Below are 10,256 nucleotides of genomic sequence, written 5' to 3'. Positions count from 1 at the left end.
CACGCAAGACTGGTGCAAGGCCAATTTTGATGCATTTTCGGACAAAAACTCTTGGCCGCCCTCCTCTCCAGATTTGATTCCAGTGGATTTTTCCATTCAGGCAATTGTAGGGAGGAAGGTAGGGGACAGAAATTAGATAGATTTATTTCAGGAACACTTTGATCATGATTAAATAATGTCGGAATTTTATCATTGCATTAGCATCTTGATAAATCAAAAATTTCATGAACATGTAATTCCTCAGGTTCTGGGTAAGCAAAAGCTTGTTTTCACCAGGACCTGGGCAAATTTTCCCGAAAATTACCCGAATGTGGAGGCTTTGATCGCCGCTTTTAAGACTGTCTGGCAAGGGATTTCAGCGAATTTTTTGCGCCAAATTTGTGTTGGGGCACACACCGATTTAAGAATGTAGTTCAAAACAGAGGCCGATATGTCGAATAACTTATTCTTACTTAATTAGGGCAAACATGACAAATTATTTACCTAAAACCAAAATTTTCCACTCTGCCTCTCTCTTTTCAATATTCTCGATATTCTCTGACCGTTCTTACGTGGCCAACCCTGTATATCCTGCTACGGTTAGGGGTCTCAGAGACCATATTATTGTCGTATTATGATCTGTGGGGAAGCCTTAATTAGTTTGTGGGAACTGTCAAGGAGTCGCATTCCAAACAAGCCATTTTGTTGGGTAGCCTGAGCCAACAAGTTTGACAATGCAGTTCATAATGGTTTACTTCATTATTCATGGGTTTCTTAATGAATTGATGCTAAAGTCTGCAGCTCTTTATCCACAAATCATCTGCAGATCATCCAAGATATCATGGGTGATATTGGCTGAATCCTGTCAAGAAGTGGATGCAGAGACCACAATAAGCAATCCGGATTCGATCCCAGTGGTATGGGCCACCAGTAAAGGTTGATTCGCCGCCAACCTTGGCAAAGGAAAAAGGGCGCGGGAAGAAGGCTCCGTCTGTCCCACCGACATCAACCACCTTGTTCTCGGCTACCCAGTTGGCTCAACTTAATTGCCGCTGCCGTGGCCTGTGAAGATCAGGACATGCAGCACAAACAAGGCACGGGGTCAAGAGACAGTTCGGTCGAATCGCCACCACCCACTGTATGTAGAGAGCCAAAGCCGATGACACCGCGCCAGGCCATCGATTGGGTCCAAGCAATCTAAACGCTTCACAATCCTAACTGTGTGTCATGCAAAGGTTCATTCTTAGTGAAAAACCCCGAGATTCAGTGATCTAACCTATGAATCATTAAACATTTGTAATACATATTTAAGAATGGTTTTTCTCCCTCGATATATATCAAGGTACGTACCCCCAGCCTTGTCGTGCACGAAGAAAGAATTGTAATGAAGTAAGAATGGCTGGGGGTGACCTAGATCTGTCTGGTTTGAGGTGTTAATTGATTCGACGGAGCTTGTCTGGGAATCAGAGGTTGCGGGTCTAGGATGCATCACTTAGCACCAGAGGATTCCGATGATTCCGGCGATTCCTACGTGGATAAACAGGAAGCCTTTGACAAAAGGAAAGTTATTTGCCCTTCCACCAATTATAGGATAAGTCGGTCGGGAGAACCATATCACGAAGGGAAAATCGACGCGTTCCAAGAGAAATTTGAATGTGATCTGAACTTAGCAAAGAAGGTAATCATTTTTGCACACACTACGCAGCTCACGTTAGGCTTGGGGCTATATTAGCCATCACAACAGTTTTAACTTGAAGTCATGATCATCATTTCTGACATGGCTAAGGTACCTTGTTATCATGGCGAATATTTCAGGAGGGTTTTTCGCACTGATGTTCGCCTTTACAGAACGATCTGGGGTACGAATGATACACCAATCCCGCCCTATGGGGACGGCCACACCAGTCTTGTTGTACATAATAAGCCGAACCTGCCGTTCTAGGACCGTTTCTGCAATTTGTCAGCACACGTCAAATATGCGCCTGTGGCAAACAGCTGATGCTGCCCTTATTACGTTCTTGGAATTGACTGTGTACACATGCCACATTTGGTGACCCCGAGTTAAATTTATTGATGGAAAAAGACGGCCTCACCACCGTGTCTCCGGCGTCTGTCATGACCGTGAAATTGCCTCCCTTTTAGAGTCATGAGCCAGAGAAGTCGTTTCTTCTCTCAGAAGCTCAATTTCGCCTTCATAACCTCACGGCATCAAGCACGAAATTTGACCATGTTGTTTCGGTGTTAGGAGCGGATGTCATTTCAAGGGTCCCGAGCTCCGTCCTGTCTTTGGAAGTTTCTGACCCGGACCCGTATCTAACCTTGAAGTGTAATCTTTTCAAGTTTTTCAATGTGAAACCGGCCCAACGGATTGCTATGTTTTTGGACTTGGGTGCGGATAGTTTGCCAATTGTGGAACGCTTTGCTCAATCTAAGTCCCTTTTATCGGGCATTGATGACATTTTGGGCTACCACATAAAGGACAAACTCCTCCGCGCCTTTCCCGAACATGCTCGTGCTTCCTTGGCTACTCAGTTAGACAAACCACTTGATCGGTTTTACGAGCAGGCCTTGAATCTTTCATCAGCAACGGCCAGAACATCATTTGCGTCTGCAGTGGCAAAAAAAGACCCTTATTCGTGTAACTTACATCGGAAGTATGGTAAAAAAATGCCGTCGCTTTTCAGAGATGGCAGCCACCATTCGTTCTCCACCTGTTTCGGCTTTCCACCTTGTCAATGCGAGCGTCGTTACAATCCCAACTTTTGGCACTATGACGCACCGTGTGGATATTGGCTTGAGGACTATTTTCAAGTGGAAAATTATTGTTGCAGATGTTTCCATGCCAATCTTGGGAGCCGATTTCCTGGGGTCTCATGATCTGTTGGTGGATGTAAAAAATAAGTGGCTATTAGAATGTTGCTTTCTCTTGTCTACATTTCTTTTAACCGCTTCAATTCAACAGGACCCTCTGGCTGGAATTTGTCAAATATCTGATGTTGGCCCGAATTTACGGCTGCTGAATCGCCACTCATCCCTGTTCAAACCTACGTTCTCATCGGCTCCGGCTTCTCATGATGTTCGCCATTTCATTCAAACCAGTGGTTCGCCGTGTTTTTCACGTGCTCGCCGTCTCCCTAAGATAAAGTACCACAACGCCAAATCTGAGTTTGATGAGCTTTTGTCTCTTGGTATTATCCAGCCTTCATTGTGATCCTACTCGTCTTCTTTACATATGGTTCCCAAGAGTAATGGGTCTTGGAGACAATGTGGAGATTATCGGTTGATCAACGACCAAACAACACCTGACCGCTATCCATTGCCTCATTTCCATGACTTTACTGCTTATTTGTCCGGATCTACCACCTTTTCGCAAATCGATCTGGTCAAGACATACCATCAGATCCCGTTGGCAGAAGAGGATTGGCAGAAAACAGCCATAATTACCCCGTACGGCTTGTTTGAATATAACAGGATGTCTTTTGTTTTGCGCAATTCGGCACAGACCCTTCAGCGTTTTATCGATGGAGTCATTCGTGATCTTGAGGGCGTTTTTGCTTATATTGACGATATCCTCGTGGCCTCATCTTCCGCATCGAATCACGAAAGGCATCTGTGGGAGATGATTCGCCGCCTACAAGGCTATGGTCTCATTTTGAGCAAGGAAAAAATGCGTTTTTGGGGTGGATGATTTTCTGGGCCACAAAATTTTACCTTCAGGAGTGGAGCCCCTTCCAGATCGCGTTCGACCTATTGTTGATTACCCCCCTCCGTCCGATGTTCAAAGTCTACAAAAGCTTCTTGGTCTCGTGAATTACTACCACTGCTTCATTCCCCATTGCTCGTCCCTTGTGAGCCCCTTTCGAGGTTTTTTAAAACCCAAAACCCCTTTTGTGTGGACTCCTGGACATCAGCAAGCTATGAAGATCTTGAAAGATGCTCTATCCCGTCGCGCTTTGCTTGCTTTCCCCAAATCTGATCTATCTCTAGCCGTTACCTGTGATGCTTCCAGTTCTAGTTTAAGCGCCGTTATGGAGCAACAGATTGCTGATGGGTGGAGACAATTGGCGTTTTACACGCGGGTTTTATCAAAGGCCGAGATGAAATACAGCGCCTTTGACAGGGAGCTGTTGGCCGTAAAAAACTGCATCCTTCATTTCCGACATTTTGTGGAGGGTACTTCATTCACCGTCTTTACGGATCATCTTCCACTTGCCTCTGCAAAGCATTCCAAAGGCTTGTATTGGAATGATCGTCAGGCTCAGCCATTGATTGGTTAGAGCTTTGGAATGCTCAAGCAGCGGACCCCAATGTTCAGGCTCTACCGGGTGCGGTTTCTGGTCTTGAGGTCGAAATGAAAGAAGTTGGAGATGTGACGGTCTTGTGCGATATTTCTACTGGATCAACTCGGCCCATCGTCCCTCGAGCATGGGTCAATCAGATTTTTGGCACATTTCATAATCTAAGCCACTCCGGAATACGTCCTACCACTCAGGCCGTCGAGGCCGATTTTGTGTGGTTCAACGTGAAAAAGGATATTTGTGACATTGTTTGCTCCTGCATGTCTTGTCAACGTTCGAAAGTTGCCCGGAGAAAATCACAACTGATCGTGGGAGGCAATTTGAGTCTGCCCTTTGGCATCATCTTGGTCGGTTTCTTGGCTTCAAATGCTCGTGTACCACCTCCGATCATCCTCAAACGAATGGCCTGGTGGAACGGTTTCATCGATCTTTAAAGGCATCTCTCATGGCCAAGCTGGTGAATATCCATGATTGGTACCAAGAACTCCCGTGGGTTTTGCTTGGGCTGCGTTCTGCTGTGAAGGATGATTTGAGTTATTCTCCAGCTTAGGCGACCTATGGAGAATCTCTGAGGGTTCCAGGGCGGTTCTTTTCCACGGACCTTGTTCCTCTGGCTTCGGGAAGGTTTGTAGCCGACATCCGTTGCAGAAGTTCAAAATTTCCTTTTGTGAATCCTCGTCGACATGGTTTTGTTTCACCATTCTCATCTTCGTCCTTATCTACAGTTGACTTCGTGTTTGTTCGTGTGTAGGATCTGAATGGGAGGATCAACACCGTGACGGTTGACAGGTTGAAGCCAGCTTTTCGGTCTGTTGACCTCCTTCCAGACATCTCTGAGCCTCGGGTGTCTCGACGAGGACGCCTGATTTATGACCAATTTCGTCGGTAACTTATATTTGCCATTGTTTCTTTCTGTTATTGTTTTCATTTGGGAAATAAACTTTCCCCGAGGGAGGGGGTGTGGTGTGGCGACCAGCTGATGTTGACGCTGGTAACTCCCTCATTACGTTCTATGAACTGACCGTGTACCCATGCCACACGCCCTTTCCTCGTTGACGGGTCAAGCCCCCTATTGTTGTTCAGGGCTTGTTCTGTATGATTTGCTGAACCTACCGTTATGGGGCCATTTCCTTAAAATATCAGCCAACCCCACCTAAATGTGGACCGTTTCCGCAACTGAGAGCCAAGTTAAACATTTTGGGCCATTTCCACAACAATTCTGGCTAACCCACCGATTCCGGAAGGTTCGTTGGACCTGCTTGTGTTGGACGTTTTCAAATTGAGAATTGAACCCGCCAATCAGGGGTCATTGCCTCTCTGGCAGACCCGAAATCCCCACTGGTTGCCACCCTGAATAAATTAAAAGCTGCCTATCTAATCTCAATTGCCTCCTAGGGTTCAACATTCATTTTAAGAGGCGTTTGCTTTATATGTAGATTTGAGACATGAAGCCCGACGCGAAACGGATGAAATTGAACGTCTGTACAAACAAGGATCTCCCTCAGTTCGTTGGACCCATTCTCATCTTTTTCTTTGTTAATGATGAGGTTATTTATCAAGCCAACAAATTCAAATCATGTTATCGAATTAGACTTTTGCTTTTGAATCACCTCACGTACAGGTAGGCAATTTTGAATGTCTTTGGCCTAATGGATACGCTGACTTTGCTACATTTCTAATTCATGCTCTCTGCAACCAATTTCACATTTTCTGCAAGAACCCTCTCTCCATGATCAGGAAAAGTCAACCAGGAGTAGAGACTAGTGCCAGTCATACAGAAAGCATGGTCCGATATCTCAGAGGAGATTGGGCCAGTGGGGCTATCCAAGGATGACATCATCACTGGACAGACACGGTGAGGTGGATGAAACCTAACTTTTATCCCAAGGAACCGAATGCTTTTTCCTTCCAACAAATTGGGGTTTAGTCGGCTCAAAGAGCGTTTGTCAATTTGACGAAAACTGACTAGTACTTTCCGAGGCTACAACTGAGTCCACTTGTGTAAAGATAAATGCATTTGATGGATTGGAATTACTCATTTTCCTTCACCGCCATCGCTGTCCAGTGATAACGTCGTCCTTGAGTGAGCCCATGGACAGAGAGGAGAGAGCCAAGCTCACATCAGACCCAAAAATAATGGCAAATTTCTTCTGTACACCAATTACTGTGGTTGACGTTGAGCGTTGCATGTCATCTCTCACGGATCTACGTTCGTGGGAAAAGTTCTCCTTGTCTGAGGCTCGCTTTTGAGACCAGATGATGATGCAGTGGAATAAGGAGATGGCCGAAAGTATTTGGCTATATGGCTTAAAGATGCAAATCAAGTTGCTACATGTGTTGACTATTTCTTATGCCTATTTATGTACATATTCTGGTCCGAATATTTTGCATCATTGCACAGTTCTGTTAATAACTAATCAGGACTTTTTCAATCTTTGGTGTATGGCACTTACCATGAATGATTCATAACCACTGTTATCAGACCTCCATTCACTTTTCCTTCCTCTCCTTGTTCATGAAGTATTGTCTGGGCCCTGCTTGTCGATGCGGATGCGTTGGCTGATATTTTGCTTTTCTGAATACGATTACCATTGCTTTGATATCTTGTACGAGTATTCATTCAGTCGTCTTGAAATTGCAATTGAGTAACATCATGAAGTTTTTGCTCTTTCTTACGGCCTTCGTTGGCATGGGTAAGATATCTCACATCTTAAAGGTTTTAATGTACGCCCCAAAAATAAATCAAGCATCTTATATCAATTTCAACCTAGCTTTGACCGAGGACTTGAAATGCTACTCTTGCAAGGATGCCAACCAATTTTATGTGCCTTGTGGTGGAGCAGTGCGGGAAAAGCTCGAATTGTGCAACATTCCAGTTTGCACAAACATGCAAATCAGTAAGATGGTTTGAATTTAACGTTTATATTCTTACACCTTCTTTTTCTTTTTCCAAACACTAAGTTGATGAAAACAACCAGACCCTGTTGTGGAAAGGCTGTGGAGATTTTGGTTTGACTGACGTTCTTGGAAATATTTTCCCAGTTAACACGTTTTGGGGCTTGATCACCACATTCGTAAATCTGAATCAATGCATTGACTTGGGTTCGATAAAAACTCTACAGGTAATGGTTAAACTCGTAATTTGTCGAATCCCTTATTGATTGGAAGGGCCAATTCCAGCCAATTAATCATGATTGATTTCCATACACGAAGTTTGTCCATACGTATAAGAGTACATCTCACGGGTCATTTATGATCCGTATATGGAAACGTACCATGTACTTGCAAATAGCAATGGTCTATTCGATAGATTTATCTTACTATTCGTTTACCAAAGATTGGTCCCAATTTCAATATTGGTCCATAAGTCTTTTGATAGGAATTTTGTATAGAACATGAAAGTTGCTAAATCTTACTCAGTCCCAATATAAATTGCATTTAAGAAAAGCTCCTAAAGCTAGATTGTTTAAAAAATTTATTTTGCCGCTTCAAGTTATTGAACTAGTTGTTGGATAAGTTGGATAAGAAGACGTTCGAGCAATGTGTTAACTGCGAGTTAGATGAATACCACCTGAGAGGGTGCTTGATAAACTCTTAGTTCCTGATTAAGTACTCAAAAAGGAAGCAACACAACGCCATTATTCTGTGCTTAGTTTTGGAATTCAAGTAAATTACAGGATGGGTCATTCAATTGGTCTGTCTCCATAACACATGATTAGTCCGACAAGAATGGAAGTGGTAATATCAGAGGAATAAACTACTATGCTTCTTATGAGTTTCAATGTCAAAAATGACGGCTCCAGCTCAATTCAAAAAGATAATTTCGAGATTTCAGACATTATAATACCCCTCCCCTGAATATTCAGGAGCTGTAGAAAAGCTTTGATTGACTTTAATTACGACTGCGAAATGTACAAAAACGTACATGAAAGGTATGCCAAAAGCTTTTTTTGTATTAGATGTTTTTTACATTAAATTTTATACATTTTGCCATCTGACATGACCAAAGTGGCAATAAAGTTTATTAATTGAAATGTGAATGTAAAAGCGACGGTTTTGCCGATTTGGTTGACAATCATGCAACAATGTCTATCGTTCCCGTTTCTCGGCGATTAATTGACCTGTTGACGACCATTGGGCTCTGTGTTCGAAATGTTTTTATGTACCTTATCTACAAGATTGTAAAAGGCTACGGGATAAAGTCCCATTCTTAGTTAACAAAAAGATAATGCACAATAACTTTTCTGAGATTGTTGAACAGGCTCAAGAACCCAGTTCAACTAAACATGATTTGGGTCTTAAAACAATCAATATCACACGGGGTTGGTCAAAAACACTCAAAGAATTGAAGGGACCCCTCTATAAAGGAAATGATCAAATTCACTTGCTGAGGTCCACGCGTCTTAGTTCAAGACTTCAAAGTGCGCAAAAAATGTGCCTCAAAGTATCCTTGGAAATCCAACAACGGGCGTAGTTATTTACTTTTAGCCTTGACTTTTATTTTAGGATGGATCTTCCGTGTGTTTCTGCACTGCATCTGGGTGTAATGGAGCCATTGGTCAACAGATATAAAAGCCCCACCAAGATGCCCTCGGTGAACTGAAGAATTGCACTGGAAAAGATCCTGACGTTATTAAAGCAATGTGCATGATTGTGGATTTGATCTGGCAATTGAAGCGCGAAAAAGTCGCACTTGATCAAATTAATCTAAACAAATGACAACTCCCTACTTACCTTGAAATGAAGACTCCACAACTTGCACCCCATCTCAAACCCTCAAAATATGTGAATCATTGTAATACTAGCTGAAGCGAAATCGGTCGGCTTGATGAAGAATGAATTCATACTTCAGATCGAGCTTTGTCATGTTCGGATTAATTATATTTCTACTGAATGAAGAAACGTCTCTTTTTATCTGTATTCTCACTGCATATGGCATAGCAACTTCATTAGGCCAGAAGAGGAAGAGGGACAACGGTATGATTCATCTGAGAAACAACATTAAAGTATTTTAATGGGAACGGCAAAGGCAAAAGAGGTTGACACCATGTGTTATGTTTACAAAGAGGAGAGTTGAATTTCTTGAGGTCAATGAAGTCCTTCCTCCTAGCCAGGACGGGTTCCGAGCACATTTTAGCACGGTTACTCAACTGATTGAGCATTTAGAGCAGGTCATTGAGGGACTGGAAAGGCATGAGTCAGTAGATGTTGTCTATCTTGATTTTGCCAAGGCCTTTGATAAAGTAGATCATGGCCTTTTGTTGAATAGACTCTCTTTCTGTTGATTGCAATCCGTTGACGGAAAGGAGATGCAGGACATTGCGCAGGTCCTCTTTGTGTTGTTCTGAGGAGGTAGATGCAATGAGTACATCATCCAGGTAGATGAATGCACAGGGGGACTTGCCTAAGACCTGGTCCATCAGTCGTTGAAAGCCTGTGCCACGTTCTTCAGGCCAAAAAGGCATCCACAAAAATTCATACAGTCCAAAACGGGTTATTATTGCAGTCTTTGGTCTCTGATGAAACCCTTAACAAGGTCCGCGACGCTAAAGACGGATTTGCCGTGAAGGTAGGCTGCAAGTCCTGGAGGTTTGGAATGGGATAGCGGTCGTCCCGGGTGGCGACATTGAGAGCTCGGTAGTTGCCGCAGGGGCGCAAGAACCGTTGGCCTTGCGCACAACATGGAGCAGCAATGACCATGGTGACGAGGATCTCTGAATTATGCCCGCCTCAAGCATCTTGGCAAATTCGGTCTTGGCAACCCGAAGTTTCTCCTCGTCCAAGCGTCTAGCGCGGGCAAACACAGGCAGACCGTCAGTGGGGATGAAATGCCGCACACCGTGGGCAACAGAGGGTGCACTGAACTCGTGAGAACCTCAGAAATTCTTTAGGATTGACTCAGAGGATTAATCATATCCACCTAACCGTTTCCCAGAGCTGGGCATTTTGAAGCTCTCCTCACGTCTAATCCAGGATGAC

The 10,256-nt window shown here is 43.7% G+C and overlaps 1 protein-coding gene across 1 annotated transcript; it reads left to right on the top strand.

Moving 5' to 3' along the window:
- Positions 1-6,820: 6,820 nt before the first annotated feature.
- LOC131891402 (uncharacterized) lies at positions 6,821-9,173 on the top strand. Its single transcript, XM_059240952.1, has 4 exons — positions 6,821-6,970; positions 7,049-7,174; positions 7,239-7,399; positions 8,784-9,173. The coding sequence occupies exons 1-4, from the start codon at positions 6,931-6,933 to the stop codon at positions 8,847-8,849; spliced, it is 393 nt and encodes a 130-aa protein (XP_059096935.1). The 5' UTR covers positions 6,821-6,930; the 3' UTR covers positions 8,850-9,173.
- The last annotated feature ends 1,083 nt before the right edge of the window (positions 9,174-10,256 follow it).

Source organism: Tigriopus californicus, chromosome 12 (genome assembly GCF_007210705.1).
Source record: "Tigriopus californicus strain San Diego chromosome 12, Tcal_SD_v2.1, whole genome shotgun sequence".
Taxonomy (NCBI): domain Eukaryota; kingdom Metazoa; phylum Arthropoda; class Copepoda; order Harpacticoida; family Harpacticidae; genus Tigriopus; species Tigriopus californicus.
This window is presented reverse-complemented; position numbering and strand designations above follow the sequence as displayed.

Bases quoted from the DNA above. Each gene is read 5' to 3' on its own strand.
- LOC131891402 (XM_059240952.1), top strand. From the start codon at position 6,931: ATGAAGTTTTTGCTCTTTCTTACGGCCTTCGTTGGCATGG. The intron at 7,175-7,238 runs GTAAGATGGTTT...CCAAACACTAAG, and splicing joins TTGCACAAACATGCAAATCA to TTGATGAAAACAACCAGACC. The intron at 7,400-8,783 runs GTAATGGTTAAA...CTTTTATTTTAG, and splicing joins GTTCGATAAAAACTCTACAG to GATGGATCTTCCGTGTGTTT.